Source organism: Eulemur rufifrons, chromosome 28 (genome assembly GCF_041146395.1).
Source record: "Eulemur rufifrons isolate Redbay chromosome 28, OSU_ERuf_1, whole genome shotgun sequence".
Lineage (NCBI taxonomy): Eukaryota > Metazoa > Chordata > Mammalia > Primates > Lemuridae > Eulemur > Eulemur rufifrons.
Genome location: NC_091010.1, coordinates 63,126,756 through 63,146,474, shown reverse-complemented (window position 1 = coordinate 63,146,474; position 19,719 = coordinate 63,126,756). Strand labels below are relative to the sequence as shown.

The window sequence follows — 19,719 nt, the reverse complement described above, 5'->3', positions numbered from 1 at the left end:
AGCGAAGTGGCCTTCAGCCCATTGCATCCCCTCCCTGTGCTCCACTTTCCTTCTTTGTAAAATTCAGGGGTCGAACTTGATGGTCTCTTTCAGATCTAACATGCATTTCCTCGCTTTTTGGCCCGGTCACCTTGGGAATACCAACCCATGCCACTCAAGCTACTGGGAAGTGCAGTGAACAGTCGTAACACGGCACACTGGCAATTCTTATTCAAATGTTCCTCATGGTTTTAAAGAAGCTCTTTCTTTGAGCACAAACTTGTCCTCCAGTGGGAAAAGTACCTCTGCCCAGCCCTACCCTCGCCATCCCCAGGGGAGCAGTGGGGACCAGAGAGCGCTGCAGTGCCTTCCATTTGGACGGCCATTTGGATGACCCAGACTGTCTTCCCAGCATGCATTTCTTCTCCGGGGGTCTTGGGTAGACACTGTCAGGCCGTTCAGCTGGGCCAGGAGAGGGGATGGGGAAGTCAGCAGTAATGGCTCCAGACTATGTTAAAACCAGATCCATAATAACAACCAGGTATTGAGGTGCTAGTAGGTTCTAGGCTTTTCGCTGAATCACTTTAGTCTTCCTAGTGGGCCCAGGAGGTGGAAAGAATAACACAGCAGTCCCCCCTTATCCTTGGAGAATGCATACCAAGACCCCCAGTGGATGCCTGAAACCTTTGATAGTACCAAACCCTGTATATACTGTGCTTTTCCCTATATGTACATATCTATGGTAAGGTTTAATTTATGAATTAGACACAGTGAGAGATTAATAACAATGCCTAATAATAAAATAGAACAAATTATAACAATATACTATAATAAAATTTATGTGAATATGGTCTTTCTCACTCTGTCTCTCAAAATCTCTTATTGCACTGTGCTCACCTGTGTTCAGACCACGGTTGACCTCAGGTAACTGATCGAGGGTAACTGAAACCATGCAAAAGGACAGTGCTCGGAAGGGTGGACTCCTGTCTATGGCTAACAATAATCGGAGAAAACACATAGCCTTTCTCATGAGCCCAGGAGTTTCTCAAAACCACGAGGAACATCTGAATAAAGATGTCTGAGCGCTTGTCACGTCCTAACTCATTTAATCTTCTTAGAGATCCTATTAAATAGCTACGAGATAGGAACTCTTATTTTCTTCATTTTACAGCTGAGAAAATGGAAGACTCAGAGAACTCACGTAACTGGCCACAGGTCACACAGCTATTGAGTGAAGAGCATGGTGGCACCCAAGCTTTCATCTAAAGAAAGCCATGCCCCCTCACCTCCAAGGAAGGCAGTATTTCCAGAAGGACTTTGTCTCCAGGGAAGCCTTGGCTTTGGGATTCAGGCCCTGTTCTAAGTTTAGAATCTTGGTGATGTTCGGTAGAGGCCTCAATGATTTTGCTTCAGTTAAATGCCACAAGCTCTCTGAAGATGGGCCCTGGCTGTCAGGGAATCCAGCCCCTCCACTCATCCCAGGAATGAGGGGACTCGTACCATAAGTCCTTCGAATATTCTCCACCCCTCTGTTCGAGAGCTTCTTTTATGCCGTGAACATTATTGAGCTGTAGCTTAAAGAATGGAATTCCTAGGTTTGCAGGGAGCTCGCGTCCACATTGGAAGGCTCACGAGCACTTAATGTCAGCAGGCTTTATTCATCGAACTTCTATCTAGGGTGAAGGAACAGCCACCCATTAAAAAACAAATTATTAAAAGAAAAATTCCAAATCTTTAAAAAAGAGAGGCCCGTGGCAGCGAGCGTTCCCACCCCTTCCCTTCTCTCTTCCCATAACCAATGAGCCTGCAGCACAATTTGTTTCTTGAAACTTTCGGGACATCAGAGTTCTGGTGTCCTCATTTTTCTTCCTTCCCATTGATGTATCATTACTAGAGTGAAAAAAGAAGGGCGTCTCGAGGGCTTTTGAAAAAAAAAAAAAAAAAGGGTGACTACTCAAGACATTTTGTAAAGGGGGGAAAATTGCAAAGAAAAGAGACCTCAGCAGGGGGTGCAGGGGCTGTGAATGTGGCCTTGTCTGGCGGTTCTTTCAGCTGAAACCTGGTGCTGGCGTTCGTCGTTCAGTTCAAACTGTCACCTTTAGTTCTTGCTGGCTTTTCTGCCCTCTCCCCAGAACCTCAACAGATTGGGGCTTATTTACCTATTCACACTCCGCCGTGGAAGCTCATTAATAGGCTTATTAGCAACACCATTCATGGGAGGCCATTGATAAAAGGGGTTCCAGCCACTTGAAGAGGGAAGAGAAAAAATCTGTAAAGAGATTATTTTCTCATTCAGAAGGCTCGTTGGTGTGAAGACTTTCCTGGACCGTCTGAGGTCACTTGAAGACTGAATATGACGACAGAATTGATTTTTTAAAAAATAATTCCAAACATGCTTTTTGCTTTTCTCAAAACTGAAGAGTTTCCTGTTGCAGGCTTGCGGGTGTCCCTTCACAATGAGCGCTCGTGAGGCACTAAGGGGCTCTTGATGGATTGGTGTCTTTTCTTCTCTATAAAGGGTAAATTCTACAAACTGAGTCTGGACATTAAAGTAGGTGTTCTTATTTGTCATTTTCAGGGGAAGGCTTCCTTTCCATTCAGCGTATAAAGCCATAGATGAATGGGGGACAGGGACAGCAGCTTCCTGCACCATTAATTTATGTGAGAATGTGTTAACAGCACTTTCAATGGCTGATGGGCTCTTGCAGGATGGGAAAGGAATGTGCCCTGGGACACTGAGTTTCCCACTGGTGGGGAATGTAAAGAAGTAGGTGCCAGCCTCTGAGCAGGCAGACATGCAGCCACGTCCCCTTTCTGAGACTTTGAAAACACATGGGTATGGTCAGAACAGCCCAGGTGGGAGAGAATAGCCGAGTGTCACCTGGCTGAGGTATATGTTAATTGAAAGGCTCTGAGACTGATCCAGGTTAGAGGACTTGAGCAAGAACATCCTTCTCCCACCAAGCATATAGATGGATAAATTTGACTGAGAATCAAACTATTATTTTTGTTGTCCAGTTTCCAAAATACAACTTCCTAGCTGTTTGCTTGAGGCATTTAAATGGATTTGTTACTTCTGGCTATTAAGTCATTTGCATATAAGTTTTCTATGCTGTATTGTGAATAAAAATGATTTTCTAATCAGGTGGCGCCTTGAAAAAATATTTCCGTCAATGTTATGAAGTGTGCAATGTTAGTGACCTGGGTGCAACTGCACTTCTAAATGCAGGAAAAGTCAATTTTCCAGGTTAGTTTTGTTCTCACTGCTCCATCTAGGGTTTAGTGACCTTTTCTTAAGAAAAATAATTAAGGTTTTTTTTTTTTTTTATCTATATGGTCTTGAACCTAAGCATGACTGATCAGATGGATGAAGGAGAAAAAATATATTTAAAAATAAATTATCCTGAAGACACAGCTTAGTGAAAAGGTAAAAGGAAAATATGAACTTTCACCAGTTACAGCTTGGTATTCAGTTGAAGAATTGGATTTTGCATCTAAGATTCAGAGAGAGGAATTGCTTTTCACCAGATCATACAGCTATTTATGGCACAGTTCAGTCTTTAGACTTTTCAATTTCTTTTTATTAATCCAAACTTGTATTAATAACACATTTTTGTTGCAGGTTTTCACTTTTTCTAAGAGCCACATTCAAAGTCAGGCTCTGTCAGTAGCCAGCTGTGTGACTCTAGGCAAATTACTTAACCTCTCTGATCCTGTTTTTTTAAATCAGAAACTGAGACTATTACTCTGCAGGGTGGTCGTGCAGATTAAATGGAATCATCTATTTAGTGTGCCCCGCCCATAGTAGGGTCTCCATAAATAATCCGTTCCCCCCCCATTTCTATTGTTTAGAAGGACAGAAAAATGCTATGTCCTGCAAATATTCTCAAGTTGCTTCCTCTCCTCCGTAAGCTTCAGTTGGATTAAGTCATTAAGTTTTTCCTCCGCAGTACCATGTAGACGCATTTTAGTCTCTTTGGGGGAGAGCGTTGTGTCATTTGTTTTCTAACTCGACAGAAAACAACGTAACGCAGCCACTCGGGAGACGCTGGCCGGCCCACTTCGCTAGGGAGGGAAGGAGGAGGTGGCGCAGGGCGCGGGACCGGGCCTTATTCGGAGGATACCGCGGCATCTTCGGTCCGGATCGCGCCGGGCCCTCGCTTTCCCGGCCGTGTCTCCCGCGGCTCGGAGGCGTCGGGAGCCGCGCGGGGCTCGGGCCGGGCGCGCGGCGCTGATTGGCAGAGCGGGCGCCGCCGTCCAGGAAACGGCTCGGGTTTCAGCGGGGGCGTGACCCGCGCGAGGAGGAGGCGGCGGCGCGGGCGGCGGCGGCGGCGGAGAGCGCCGCGGAGAGCCGAGCGGGCGGGCGGGCGGCGGGTGCGGAGCGGGAGCGATCGCGCGGCCGCCACAAAGCTCGGGCGCCGCGGGGCTGCATGCGGCTACCTGGCCCGGCGTGGCGACTCCTCTGCGGGCTGGCGGGGGCCGGCCGCGAGCCCCGGGGGCCCAGAGGCCGCAGCGCTCCTGCGCGCTCTGAGCGTTCGCAACTTGCAAGCAAAGTTTGGTGGAGGAAACGCGGAGCCTGAGTCCTTTCTTCCTCTCGCTCCCCAAATCCGAGGGCAGCCCGCGGGCGTCATGCCCGCGCTTCTCCGCAGCCCGGGGCGCGCGTGAAGCCTCGGAGCCTTGGCACCGGCGGAGACCCGAGGACCACTTTTACTGGAGTTGCCCCCGGAGCTCGTCGCCTGCTCCATCCCGACCCACGCCGGGCGCGGGACAGACAGATCGCGGAGGAGCGTTGCCATTCAAGGTAATCGCCGTGCCGGCGTCTCGGGGAGCTTCGCCAGCAGGGAAGGTGGGCGCCGGGGAGCCGGGACGCCGGTGTACTATCCTCAGGCGGAGGGAGCGGGAGAACTGGCATTGTGCAGGGCGCTCCCTGTCCTCGCTCTTCGGCTGCATAGGTGACGGAGGAGGTGGGTGCGTGTAGACTGGCGTTTGGGAAGTTCTGCCTCCTCCACCCCCATCCAGATGCCGACATCTGCCTCTGGTGCTGACACCCCCCTGCCTGTCAAACTCTGGCAGGCGCAGTCCCGCCGGCTGGGCGCGTTCCTCTGACCCCGGAGCGGACAGACAAGGACTGTGCCTGCCGGTGGCACAGCCCCACAGGCCAGGCCCCCGAGGGGCATCTTTGGGGTGCCTCATCCCTGGGCCGGGGGAGCTCCTGCCCCGTCTTATTCTGGCCTCGCGGGGGACCCTATTTTGGGAGGGAGCTGCTGGGGCGAGGCCGGTGACATCCTCGTAGGGGTGGCGATGGACAGGGATGGCACTTTTGGGGAGGCGGCAGCCCTGGTTCCCGGATTTGGGGGCCGGGCGCCCCTGCTCGCAGCCGCCGTCGGCGCCGGAGGGAGCGCTGCGCGCCCGGGGCTAGGGGGCGAGCTGGACCGACTTTTCTCAGTTCGCCCGCCTGCTCTGCCGCAGCCGCTCGGAGATGTCGAAAGCGCCGGCGAGTTCTAACTTGCGCGCTCATTCCTTCGGCGGCGGGGCCGCGCGGGGAACCAGCGAGGGCCCTGCCTGGCGCGGGCTTCGGCCCCTGGCTGGGCGCGGGAGTTCGGCCCAGGGGCCACCAGCTTCTGCCGCTTTCCTCGCGGCCGGCTCCCTTGCAAACTATTCTCCAGACCTTCCTCTCTCCCAATTCAGTAAAACCTACCCTTAAAGGCAAACCTGCTTTCACACTCTGGGCACCCATTATGTGTTTGGTGTGAAACGCTATCAACATTTAAAACTCCATTGTCCCCCTAGTCCCAAATCCCTATAAATCTTCCACCGGCCTCGACTCATTTTCATCTGAAAAGCCTGTTTAGTTTGAATAGAAAAGCAATCAGGCGCCCCTTTCCCTCTCCCTGGAATGTCAATTAAAATGCAGATTTCTCTGAGCTCTTTAGCGCCCCGAGAAGGGGGAGAAAAACAGGATATTCCAGGCAAACTAATGAGAGAAGTGCTGCCCTGAGACGGGGTGGTGCGGAGCACCCCTAAACTGCTTGCAAGTGCCCACTGGATTGCCGGCATTGACCGGGAGAGGACTGTGGTCCTGGGGCAGCCTGTGTTTTTTGAGAGTTCAATGTGTTGAAGAATTCCACCCCAGACTTGAGCCCTGGACACCTCCCAGCCCTACTCAGTGCTGGGAGGAGCAGGGAGCCCAGCACCCTGACCTTGCCCGGCACTGTTAACTTTCCTGATGCGACACCTACCCGGGAACAAAACGCCAGGTGCTCAGCGTCGGGGAGCTGGCAGCAGATGCATCACTGCTTAGGTGGAAGCCGGACTTGGCGGGCACCGGTGGGCACCTTCTTGGAGGATAGGGGGTTTGGGAATGTTCTGGTAAACTGAAGAGCCCAGCGGAGGCCTGGCATGGGGGACCACTCCCTAGCCAGGCTCTTCTTGCTTGTCACTTTGCCTGTCTTTAGGGGCAGGCTTGTGCCGAGGTGAAAATGGACGGAGGTTTGGGAGGTGGCTGTGAAGAGCCATCCATCAGAGGGAGGGTGACAACTCCTCCCGCGCAGGCTGAGAAGAGAGTTCCCTTTCAAGGGGAAAAATAAACATGCTGGGGCTTTCACTGGGGCTCAGACTCCAGGAAGGATTATGGTATTGAAGGCAGGAAGCCGGGATTGTGGCCGCCAGCAGCATGCTGGGCCTGTGTTCCCAACACCGAGCCTCGGGACCTAATTATCCTGCCTAGGAGGTCGCACCATACTTTTGTCCACTGGGGTAAGGGACTGTGCAGACCTGTTGCCTTAGGTCTCCGCCTTCCAGAGATTTGGGGAGGGGGCTGCTGAGGGGCCTGGACCTGGAAGTGGCTGAGATGAAAGTTTCCAGCGCAAGCTGTTGGAAGGACTGGATGCCTTGAGATTCAGGGGAGGGCTCTGTCCACCGTTCTCCATCTAGAGCTAAGGAGGCTCCTCTGGGCAGGGGTGGGTGGGTGAGGTGGCTGGTCATACAGCCTGGGGGGAAACCTCTGTGAGGACTCTAGATTGTTCATGAAGTCGTGTTCAAAGTAGAAAATTCCCCTGCATTCTGGAAATGCTTAGTAAATCAGTGAGAATGTTTGTGTACTTTCCTCCCACATGTATGTAGAAATAGATTTGGAATTATCTTTTGAGGTTCTCAATTTTAAGAGGAAAGAAATGTTAGGGGGGAAAAACCCTTCAAGCAGTCTGAAAACACAGCAGTCTGACAGCATGCACGTACACTTTTCTTGCTTTTGCTGTGAATCATACCGTTTTCACTGGAGCTTTCTGTGCTGCAGAGGTTTTCTTTCTTCCTCCTTTGGAAATGGTGGTGCATCCTTTCTGCCCTCACCCACTTTAATCCTCAGTCGAGGCTAAAAGGAGCAATTTTCATGATAGAGCTTTGGGGAGGCTCCAGCAGTGTTGAAATCCTGTGTCATAATTGGAAATATCAAGTCCGGTAAACAAAAATCACACGATTTAGAGAGTTTTTGTATTAAAGGCCTCTCCACCCCTTATCCTCTAAAGTTTTGCATTTTAAAGTTGTGCATTTTGATTTTACACATAGTCACTGAAGTTACTGAATGAATTTAAAGTTATTTGGAATATTTTAAGTTTTCTTGGAAAATTCTCTTTGCCCTGGATGAAATGCGTGAGCAGAAGAGTAAGTCGAGTGCCCCCTTGTAACTTCTACGCCGAGATTTCAGCCAGTAGGTTAGCATGCTCAGAGTCATTGGTCCAGTGGCATACCATGACAATAATTTACATATCATCATCATTATTAATAAACTCCTGCATTATTCATCAAAGTTGGCATCTGCTCTGCTTCCTTGACCCCCTCTGCAGAGATCGAAGACATTTAGGGGGCCGGGGCTGCCACTTAGTCACAGTGGAAGGGAGTTCAGGCTTCGAATACCTTTTTGGTTTGGCTGCTTTGAATGCATCTCTGTTCCGTTCATTCTTCCTAAGCGGCTGCCTGGCGAAACGCTGACATATGCTTCTGCACTTGAAAATGAATCCTGACAAGTGTAAACTGGTGGGAATTTTTCGTAGCCTTCCTGGGATTCTTTTGATTTTGCTGGTCTCTTTCGCTGCTTCCTGAGAACCACAGTGAGGGTGGAACAAACCGCTCAGCCCCAGCCCAGCAGAGATGCGGGTCTGTGAGCAGACGCCTCCCCAGTTTAGCTTTCTAAAGCCCGGCTGGACTGAGAGAAGTTAATGAGGTTGGCTATGCCAACCCGAGCATTTTTAACTTGCTTTTGTAGCTGCCCTTGAAACTAAGGTCACGTTGCTTCTGCTTTTTGAGGGCGGTAGAGGCGACAGCGGGTAGTGGAAGGGAGTACACTTCGCCTAACTGGAGCGGCCACGGGTATCTGTTGGCGTCCTGTAGCTTCTGTTTTATCTCCGTGTTTCTTAAAAGTATGCTTTCTAAAAGATGAGCCTAACACGTTTTGTGGACCTGTTTGGTGGAGACACCTGGGACTCCGAGGTGAGGCTGGAAGGCTTTTGCAGAGAATGGAAAAGAGCTCCGTTTCCACACATTTGAGAGGCTGAAAAATGGTTTTATTCCACTTGGGTTTCAGTGAATTGGGGAAGATTCCACTGACTCGCCAAATCTCTTTCCTTCTGTGACAGCAGCGGCCGTAGCAGCAGCAGCAGCAGCACCTCGGTCCCTGAGCCCACCACAGGCTGAAGGCTTTGCTGGCAGTCCATGCTCGTAGAGGAAGTGTGCAGATGGGATTAACGTCCATATGGAGATATGGAAGAGGACCGGGGATTGGCATTGTAACCATGGTCAGCTGGGGCCACTTCATCTTCCTGGTCGTGGTCACCATGGCAACCTTGTCCCTGGCCCGGCCCTCATTCAATTTAGTTGAGGATACCACATTAGAGCCGGAAGGTAAGTTATTTAATTTCGCTTTCAGGGTACCAAGTTTGTTTTGGGATTTGGCTGGGGGGAGTGGCACTTACGTTAGGGCCTGTTTTGGAATCAGCTGCCCTTGCGTTGTAAGTGCAGCTTCTAAAAGCACCGGGAGAGGGTCTGTCAGCTTTTCCCAGGGCAGAGATTATGAGAGAAGGTTCTTAGCTGCAGCGCTGTAGGCAGAATGGTATAGTTAGATGGTCTGTTGGTGTGTGTGTTTCTCTGTGCTGGGTGAGGAGGCAGCAGCAGTAGTTCACCTTTATCCGGTGCCCGGGAGAGCTGTGGAAAGGACTGGCCGTGGGAGGATGGAGGATGAATGTCGTCTGTAGTCTCCTGCAGCACCGTTCTTACTGGAGCGAGAGTCTTGCTTACAGTGTGGAGAATCGCTATTTTCTGACAAAAGAAACCTGTAAGGGAAATTGCCAACATCTGAAATGCTGACGTCTTATTTTCATTGTTTAAGGAGCAAAGAAGGCTCTGAAGTTCAGCACAGGGAGAGGCTTGACATATTAGATTTTTTTTTTTTTTTTTTTTTTAGTCATTGTAATTCATAATACTTAAGCAATGCGTCACAGAGTGGCTGATTCTATTTTAGGTAAACTTGAAAGTGAATATGTCAGGGGGTCTCCCATTTCTGGGAACTTCCAGATCTCGCAAGGCGTGCATTGGTGTTTGAGCTTTGGAAATGTCATTTTAAAGGTATCAGGCCGTTTGTGAGGACTACACGAGGCTGAATTATTCAGCTGGGCAGATTTGGAGCCTCTCTCCCAGGTCCTCTGGAGACAACGTTAGCCAAGCCTCTACTTGGTGCTGCATTGAAATCTGTCATCAGTAGGGAATATTGGTAGCTGAGTTATTTTTCGAGTGGTAATCCGAGAATAAAACGGCAGATCCTAGCACTCATCGCCACTTAATGAACCTGTTTGCTGGGAGCCCACCTGGTGCCTGCCTGGCTCTGGGTGCCTGCCTGGCTTTGGGAGCCCGCGGCTGTCCTGAGTGGCAACTGGGGTCAGCTGAGCTGCTCTGGGAACACATCCTGCGCGTGGAGTGCGTGAGCAGCATGCTTAGCCAGGGGGGAGGCTGGGAGAGGACAGAAAGCCCAGCCTCCTTGGCCCTGCCAGGGCGATCCGTGGAGGAGGGTTGTGTTCCATCTGAGCTGAGAGTTCTGAGAGACCTGGTCTCCCCAGGAAGACCCTGTGCACGCAGCATTAAGGGATAAGGACAGAAGCACTTACCACCCGAAGCAGTTTTGTGAGACTGGGGTCCTTTTTGTTACACAGAGGCATGGTGGCTTTATAATTAACAGGTGTGGTGACATCGACCTACCACATCTCAGTCACTGGGAAGGGAATCTGGTAGGAGTTTGCGTCTGAAGCTTGTATAGGCCACTGCTCTAGACTGATTATGGAACTGTCTCTTTGTGACTTGTGCTGGGACATCAGGACGAATGCAGTTTGCAATGGTGATGCATTTTTAAAGGGCTTATTGTGAGGGGGAAAAAGTTTCTAGTTTCTGAAAGTCATGCCTGTACTCTTTAATTTTGCTAATAATTAAAATGGATGTTTCCCTAATTGCTGGTTTTCCCTTGAGTACGTGGCGCAGCACAAACTGAGGAAGCTGAGCTGGAGTTTCTTACAGTGTGGGCTTCAGGAACAGCCCAGGTTAGGAAAAAACTGTCATTTTTCATTTGGATTTTCAGGGCAGTGTTATTGTGAGTTTATTTCAATGTAGAGTATAAAATGGTCCTGGAGGATTTCTTTTACTTTCTTTAATTATTGAAGGAAGTTTAAGATGCGTGCATACATGCAGGGAGAGACGAATGAGGCAGAGAAGGAAGAAACTGGAAAGGAATGAAGCCCCCCAGATGGGTCTTTGTGTAAGAATCTGTGTCCAACAATGTGAGTATTGTTGGAAGCAGGTCTTCCCAACCTGGGATCTGTGGTTGCACTTGGGTCAGAGAGGAGGTTCATGAAGTCCCTGACATTGTAAGTAATGTTTCGTGAAGGTCCTTTTGCGTGTTTTTCTAGGTTCATAGTTTCCATGAGGTTTGTATCCATAGTTGTGAGACATTAAAAAAAATGGAGATGATTTAGAGGAAGGTGCAAAATCCCACTAGGAGAAGGCTTTGGAAAAGCTTGGAAGGTCCTAGACCTCAGTTTCCCTTTCTGTCATCTGAGGGTTTGATAAGATTATCTTTAGAGTCTCTTCATTAATATTCAATGACTATTAATATCCTCAGAAGCCTTTTGACTACCTACCTCTAAAGGTGGTTACTAGATTTGAATTTGGCCTGGATATAAAGAGCAGTCAGCATAGGGCCTGGTTATCTAATAAGCACCTGTTGCATGGTATTGTCATCATTGTCTCCAGTGAGCTGGGAACATGGGTCTTTCCAGTGCTGTGGGCTGGCTCTGCCAGTTGCCACAGTGTCAGGAAACATCTAGGCTGTTGGATACAGTGGAGAAGAAAACAGCTGTGTTTGTTCTCTGCAGGGTCCGGGCTTCTCTCATCTGTTAGTCTGATGTTGGCAACTGATTTGGGCCCAAAGACCACCAGTTCTTCCATTGCAGTAGTTTTGCTTTAGTGTCAGAGGTGATTAGGAAGGTAATTGAATTATAGATGAGATAGGAGGTTTTGACAACTGGAAGTGGGCTGGGGTTTAGGCCCTATGGTGTCAAATTGGAGTGTGTGTTGTCTGTGTGTCTGTGTCCCCATCTGTCTGTCCTCCACGGTTAACATAGCTAAAGCTTTGGTTAACAGTAAGTTCGACCCTGACCTTCTGTTGCACAAGGCCTTATCTTGGAAGATTTTTTGGTTTGCTTATTTGGAAGCTGAATTTAGATAATTTCTTTTGGACAGGAAAAAATGTGACCGCAAAGTTCCAGGAAGGAGCCTGGGCCCCAACACTAGAGGATCCTTTTCTTTGGCCTTTTCAAGGAAAGGTTGTGTCCAGTTGTCTCAGCTTTGTACAATATCATATCATATATCATGTCATATCATATATGTCATTTGTCCTCTGGGCACTTTCTGAAGTGAACAGTGGGATTGGGTCTACTCAATTGACTTAAGAAAACAATCTCTAGAAGATTTTCGTTTTTAATATTTCAGATTAAAAATGATTATTTCCAGTTGGTCATTCATTATTATAGGGGACCAACAGAAGGGTGGGAAACACAGTTATTGACTCAAAGTGGGGGCTGATCTCAATGCTAAGTACCATTCTGTTGATTAATGTTCTAAATATTTAAAGTATAGTCAAGCTTGATTACCCTGAGCAACTCTTACTTTCAAGTTCTTTTTGACATTGTCACCTTACTCTGGTTAATTAAGTCACTGTTGACATTAACAGCATTTTTGTTTACACCAGCCCAGTAGGAGCTAAAATAAAAGGGCTTTTCCAACCCAAAACCCTTAATTACTTTCCCACCCTCCACAAAGTGTGATTCTGAAAAGCAACAACTTGGGAAAAAAGTAGTTTTCATGCTTTTTTCAAAAAATTCAATTTTTGGGGGCAATCTTTCAAGAGGCGATGCTGTCCTAGACCAGTATGTGTTGGTCCAAAGTTCAACAGCAGAGAAGTTGAGGATGGAATCCACATGGAGTCCTTCCTAAGTGAGATTTTTCCAGCATGGTTTAAGTCCTTTGTTAGAAGTATTGTAAATACCTTAATATCAGCCACACGCATTTAATTGTAAGTTAAAAGAAAAGAAAAGAAAAAAGAATATATCCGCATACCAAGAGTGAATGATTTAAAATAATCTTCTGTTTTGTATTATCTGCATCTTTGTTCCTCAATGAGTGTTAATATTTAAGAGTTGACTGTAACTTGATAGTTAGCCTAGGAACAAGGACTTATTCTTGGTCAATTAAACCAAATGCAGGCTTATGCAGTTAAATACACAATGAAGTACACATTCTTTATTAGTATATAAAGTATTTCACAATTCATAGACAAAGAGCTGTGTTTAATATTACTTCTAGAGCAAAAATCTGGCAAGCCCAGAGAATTCGTATTTGTATCATTTCTATACTGGCTCTGGCGTGTGTGTGTGTGTGTGTGTGTGTGTGCGCGGGCATGTGTTGCCTGTTTATTTTAACCAGTTAAAAGACTGAGCACCTATTATGCAAAGAGCCCCCACCAGCCCCTAACTGAAGACTTGTTCCGTCTTCCCTATCCAGTTGAGGGTGAGAATTCAAATAACCAGAACACTCCAATATGAAATGTTTCTAATATCGGACTTCATGAATAATTACATGGTTATGAAATAGCTGGGGTAGTGTTTAAACTGGAAGAGTTTTGTTTAATGTTCACATTCTCTATCAACTGTATCCACTAGACCTCCAGCTTGCAGACTGTTGTTTGTTTGGATGTTTATTTAGCCAAAGTTTATTGTTAAAAGTATACCAACCCCGTTTAACCAGAGTCTAGCTTACTTTTATATTTCCGTTTCAGCTAATTTCAGTCTTTAAAGGAAAACGTGGGAAATAGGTTTTTGGGGGCTGCCTGTTAAACTAGGGTAGGAAATACAGCTGGTGTGGGACTGTTACGGTGTAGTCTTAGTAGGGTGACTTGTCGTGGCAGGCAGTGCAGAAATAATTTTTTTGGAAGTTTGTTAGGCGAGTCCACCAGATAATTCTGATCCAGTGGGTTTTATGTGGCTGTGCAAAAATGTGCATGGTCTTTATTTTTAATTTTTTTCCCCTAAGGGATGATTTTAGCCTTAGATTTTGCATTCTTTTTATCCGTTTGTTATGTCTCACGTGAGATTTAGAGATGGCTCTACTTTTTCAGCTATCCTAGGATGGAGGTGCTTGGTGTCGCTAACTATACCACACTGTCTTCCTGCCTGACCTTAGTGTAGTTTCTTTTAACTGATAGCGATGGTTGTTAAAGGCTGTATGTGGCTGAACAGTGAGGCTTAGGTAAGGGCTGCAAGTTTAGCAGCTACCTGAAGGGGCGGATTTCTGAGCAGTTAATTATGTGTCAGTATCATTATGTCCAAGATGACTCCATCAAGGAGGAACAAACCCCTAAGAACTCAGCTTTGACTCGGTAGCGCTTCCTGAGCCTGAGTTTTTAAAGCTGTGTATAACTTGGGTTCCATTTTGGGGAGAATGTTTATCTTGGTGGGAAACCTTAAGCAGGCTTTTTGGAAGCCTAATTCTCTACAAACTGGTCACTCCTCCTGCTAAGCCAGGTGGACACGAAGTGACCCAGCCAGGTCGTAGCTCTGGCCCTTTTGAATTAGGGAATGTGAGGTTTGATTAAGCAATGTGAGGGGTTTGGAAAGGGGGCCTGAGGGCAAGTTCTCTTCAGGGAAGGTCAGGTTGAACAAAGTTGCTGGACACAGCACCGTGATGTGTTCTTCAGTCTTGGAGATGTCGCCTTCTGAAATTAATAAAGGTCACATTTTTTTCAAGTTTATCTTCCCTTGTTCTGATCTGTTACCACCTCTTTTTAGGGCATGGTAGAAAATCCCAGACGGTAGCCCCATCAATAGTAAGTGGTGGCCATAGGCTTTCACTGGCCTCTAGTTATGTAACTTCAAGCTTTTACCATTTATGTATTCATACAAAAAGGTATTCACTCATTAGGACAAGCCATGGTTATCCTTGAAGAGTGTGCGTCCAGTGAAATATGCAAGCTTTAGATTTTCAGTAATTTTGGTTTGGGGAAACTTTCACCGTGAAGCAGTTTTAAGGGATTGGATATGTTATTTATTCCACTTTGGAATTCCATAAGTAATTTTATTCTATTGTGGACTTTTACCATATCATGTGAATGTTAAAACTTTCTGATTCTTTTGGATAGTACTGAGTCAGAGAGCTAAGCTGTGGCATATGTTTTATTTCTACCCCTTATCCAACTAAAGAGGGGTAAATTCCAAGTCATTTCTGAACAGAATGCACACATAGAATTTCAGGTTATGTTGAACATGTATTTTATGAGGAGGCTAAACGTAGCTTCCGAGGAAAATGCTGATAGACTCAGGAATGAGAACACGGGACATAGTTAGTTGTATAATTTATGTAGCACCTTTTCTTGAAACAACTCCATTCTGAGCTTTAACATTAATACAGTAAACTCTATATAAATTGTCGTGATTATTTTCTAACCCTAGAGCTCCTGTATTACTATACGTGACCTAGTTTTACACATGACAGTTTGCTGTTAAGTGTCCCATATGTGACCAGTTGTAATGTTTAAAAAATGCCCAGACATTGAAAAAGCCAACTATGTGTGTGTATGCAAGGGGGCTTGCTATGGAATGAAATGTCAAGATCATTGCAATGGTTAAGTTTAGGGTTGAAACCCTTTGAACAGCCTCAAAGTTCAGATTGTCAGTTGACAGTGGAATTGCCCCAGAGATGTGTGGCTGCCTTCAGGAGACTTCTTGTCCTGCTAAGCCTCCTGGATTTCCACCAAGACATGTTACATTCTTAGCTGGCTGCAGTAGGCACAGTCAAATATATAACCTAGATGTTATAAGTGTTTCACGTTTAAAACCCCTTAAATCTTTACAAGACTAAGAATCTCCTGTGCAATTAATCTAAATTCTGCATCTGATGTTTTTTAATAGAAATAAATAACATTGTTTTGAATGGCATATAATGTGCTTTATGGAGATATACACTAATAGGGAGTTTGACCTTGGGAGCTAGGTTTAAATCTCCACTATCTACTGGTGCTACAATCTCAGAAAAATTAGATAACCTCTCTGAGCCTCAAAGATATTATCTATCTTGAAGGGTGAATGTATAGATTAAATGCAAATGGAATGTATGTCTCCTGCTATAGTTCCTGGCCCAAGATTGGTGCTCAGTAAATACTGATTTCTTCCCTATTCCACTTCCTTGTCAAAGTAAATTTAAAACCAATATTTCCTGGACTGATAAGATATTTACCCTATAATAGACAATGATAAATCTTTTGTTGAGAGGCATTTACATTAATTAAAATAGAAAAGTAACTCTTGCCCTGGATTTGTCCAACCCTTTTTATTATCTCGGGCTTTTGCAAGTGCCCTGGATTTTGGGAATGGGATCATCTTGCTGTTTGCAGTCCAAATGGCTCAAGGTTGACATTGTTTTCTTCCCTGATCAAAAAAGTCAGTTGCAGCTATGCAATGACAGCGGGACACGTACTTCATGAGGAACAATATATTTTGGCAGAAGAGTCTTTTGTTTGAGGCTTCCAAAGGGTTGTCATTAGGCACTGTGAGGAGTGATAGGGAGAGGTTATGGGATTGGGTGGGGTGGGGTGGGGTGTAGGTGCAGCATGTTCTGCTTTTGTCCAGGCTGGTGAGGGGAGCTCCATAGCACATTATGATCATCCTTGCCGTGTTTGTCTATAGTGATGGCCCCTGGTCAGCCTCCTGGGCATTCCCAGGTGCACAGGTTGCAATGCTTCCAGGCTGCTTGGAAGAGGGCAGAGGGAATTGGGACGGGACCCACAGTACTGAAGGGGGCAGAGCTGAACGGTCATTTGCAGGTTATTCCCCTGTGGGGGTTACTTGATGGGACAGGCTGGGAGGCCAGTGCTGATGAATGAGGTCAGGTTCCTTTAGCGCATTCCTTGAGATAATGATAATGAGCACGACGAGGATGGTGGTAATGATAACTAGCTACCATTTAGTAGGTGCCTGCTGGATGCTGTATTAAGTACTTTGACCTATATTATCCCTAATCTTAATAATCCAGCAGATCCCAGGTATTCCTGTTCCTGTTTTATGGACAAGGTAGCAAGCTCGTGGAGAGGAAGTGGTTCCTCCAAGACCTCATAGTTAGTGAGTGTGGAACCAGGCCTTTGGGTGAAAGTATTGGTGCAAGACAGATTTCCCAGTTGACTCCTTCTCCTTTCTGAGCCGGAGGATCTTTTGTGGTGTACTCTGGTGACCCTAAATCTGTCCTTCGAATGTTAAACTTGTAAGGATACTACTGGTTGATTCTTTTTCTTTCTCACATATCTACACCTACTTCCCTTAAAGTCATTTGAAGAAAAATCTTGGACAGTAAAAACATTCTAAGAATGACATTTTGTGATTCTCTAGAAAGGCCTCTGGTGGTATGTGGCTTATTGGTAAGACACTAACCCTGTCTGGTCTGTCTCCCAAAGAGACCACTGGGAAACTGCTCTGGGTCCCAGTGGGTGGCCCAGGCTGAGCCACACCTCCGTTCAGGACGAGAAGGGCTGGCCTATTGCACATTGGCATATAAGCCACCTTAGCAGGGCAGGCTGTCTCCAGTTCTTCCATGTCCCAGGTACCTCTGGTGGTTTGCTCTGGATCCTACTAAATGTTAGCGTTTTTGGTTGCCACTTGGATATTATGTCAAGCTTTTTTCCCCCAGCACTTCTGATTTGCAATTGGGTGGGAAATCAAGGCCCATCTGCAGAGACCCCCGTACCTGGGACTCCTGCAACCTGTGGTCATGGAAACAGCAGGCACCAAAGCCTACCTGGCCTTTTTAAGGTCACTCCCTGCGGAGATTAGGAGCAGAAAATAGGAAAGCCAAAAAAATAAAATAAAATAAAATAAAAAAAAAATAAAAAAAAAATTCCAAGAATGTAAAGGCAGAAGCAAAACACCTACTCTTCTTCCAGCCTTGGCCAGGAAAGGTGTCCTTAGAGGGGGACCAGGGAATGGAGTCCATTTTTAAATCAAGCAAAGTTCAGTTTGGTAGTTAAAAAAAAGTGAACTCTGATTGGTTGCAGCTGAACGTGGAGGAGAATGGAGACTGGGTTACTCAGCTGCACTTTGCACCGGTCCCTTGCCCAGTGATTGCAGAACACCCAGGGGTCGCAGGCATTTCCAAGTGGGAGTTTAGTGTTGGAGGAAGTTGTGGAATTCTTCACTGGAAGGAGACACGGCAACTTTCCCTCTTAAACTTGCAGCCCTGGGTGTGGTGACAACTTTCAGAGCTTGGCGGAGGTAAGATGGTACAGACAGGCCTTCCGGATCGCAGGGGAGTTGCTGTGGCATCTGAGTTTCTTCACCCATTTGTTCCCCCAAATAATTTTTGAGACCCTACTATGCGTCAGGCCCTGTGGGAATAGAATGGCAACCAAAAAACAGTTCCAAGTCCTGTTGAGTGCGGGAGAGAGGATTTTGTCAAATAATGGCAAAAATGAGGGGCTGTTCCAATCCAAGCTGAGGATGCTATGAAGGAGAAGCAGGTGTGTCTCAAAGGGATTTGGGACCCGAAAGAGGCCAGTGTGCTGGGCAGGGCCGGGCTGGAGGGCGTGTGCCCCCGTTAAGGATTCTCTGGGGGCTTCGGCCTATGCAGCTTCCTGAGGGTGGTCTCCTCCTTAAGGATCTGGGCACCTGCCCGGTTCTCCAGCTAACTCGCCTGCACGGGCCCTGCTCAGTACCAGCTGCAGCCACCTTGCTTGCCAGCTCCACCTTGTCCAATGAGGTGACTGTCCGGGGCCTGGCGTCTCCGCTGTCTGTTGCTGGCTTCCCCTGTTGATGGGGGTGGAACAGAGGCGGCCACGTGACCACCTTTACTGAGAGGTGCTCGCCCTTGAGGACAGAGTGAGGAGGCTGGCCTAGGGCATCGCTGGCAGCTGCCAACCCGCACTTGAGCCGGTCACTTCAGCCTGCTCCTTGACTGTCTCTTCCGGCACCTCCTCCGGTTGGCAGAGTTGCTTGCCAGGCCAACGTGGAGACAGGGAGATGGCCGGAGGGCTGGGCGGCTGGGGGAGGAAGGCCAGGCCAGGCCAGGCCAGGCCTGGGCAGGATGACAATTCTGCCCCCTCGGGGGCACAGCCCTTTGGAGAGCCAACCAGGATGCTGCTTGCAAGGGTTTCGAAAGGGACTCTGCGGAGAGGTAGCAACTCTTCAGTTTGTTTTCTCAGAGCTCTTACCTCTATGCAAATATGTGGTTTAGGGTAGGGGAGAAAGGTTAACCATGATGGCGTCCATCTCTTAATTTGGAATTTCCTGAATTAATGTGGGTTTTGGTCGTCCAGCACAGGATCCCCGAGGGGAAGTTTTTCTTTTCTCTGCAGAACACCAGAGAAAAGGGATCCCTGCGGCTCCAGCCTGCCTTTCTCTGGTCCTGCTGCAGGGCACAACCTGCTGGGAATGTGTCCCGCCCACCTCGGAGGCTCCCTGCCCCCTCTGCCCGAAAGCGATTTAGGAAAACCTCTCTGCCAGGTCATTCCCACCCAGCTGCGTCCTGAGGACTCCTTGGCCTACACATCTCAGCTGTGGCCAGGCCCGAACTTGCTGAGCCCGGAGCAGGCGGATCAAACCCATTCAAATAAGGAAGGCCATCTGTTCCTGGCTCCAGCTGCCGTCCCTTCATTTGCAAATGGCTGGGGTGCTGCTGGGGGGACTGGTCCTGGGACACATCTGCAGCCACCGAAGGAGTATTAGAACCAGGGTCCTGCTGAGAGGAGAAAGGCCAAGCCCTTTAAATAAACTTGCTGAACAATAGCCCCCAAAGGTCCTGAGTTGAAAAAGCAGGGGGCAGCCTTGCCTGGTGGAATAACTGTTAACCTCCCCCGCCCCTTCCTTTTTTCCTTTTCTTTTGTAGCTGGGGCCACTTTAAAGCATTCAGAAAATACTTGCCTGTTTGGGGAAGATGTCAGATAGGTTTTGGACATCAGTCTGACCTTTTGGGAGCGTATACGGCAAATGTATCCACTCGAGTACACACTGTTTATTGGATGTTTATATCAGTTTCCGGGAGGTGAGCTTGTCCCAGCATCAGCTGCTAGGAGCCACAGGTAACACTAAATGTGGAAAGGTGACTGTCCCTGAAACCTCACCTCTGGAATGTAGTCAGGCTGCCAGCTCTGGGGCATGCTCTCCGGAATGC

At 47.6% G+C, this 19,719-nt stretch overlaps 1 protein-coding gene across 1 annotated transcript in view; it reads left to right on the top strand.

The window, feature by feature from the left end:
* The first annotated feature begins 4,327 nt into the window (after positions 1–4,327).
* FGFR2 (fibroblast growth factor receptor 2) overlaps positions 4,328–19,719 on the top strand; it is a 101,264-nt gene continuing 85,872 nt past the window's right edge. Inside the window, exons 1-2 of the mRNA XM_069460337.1 lie at positions 4,328–4,780; positions 8,610–8,874. Of these exons, the coding sequence (XP_069316438.1) occupies positions 8,709–8,874 (166 nt within the window). The 5' untranslated portion in view covers positions 4,328–4,780; positions 8,610–8,708. The remainder of the gene's footprint in view (positions 4,781–8,609; positions 8,875–19,719) is intronic.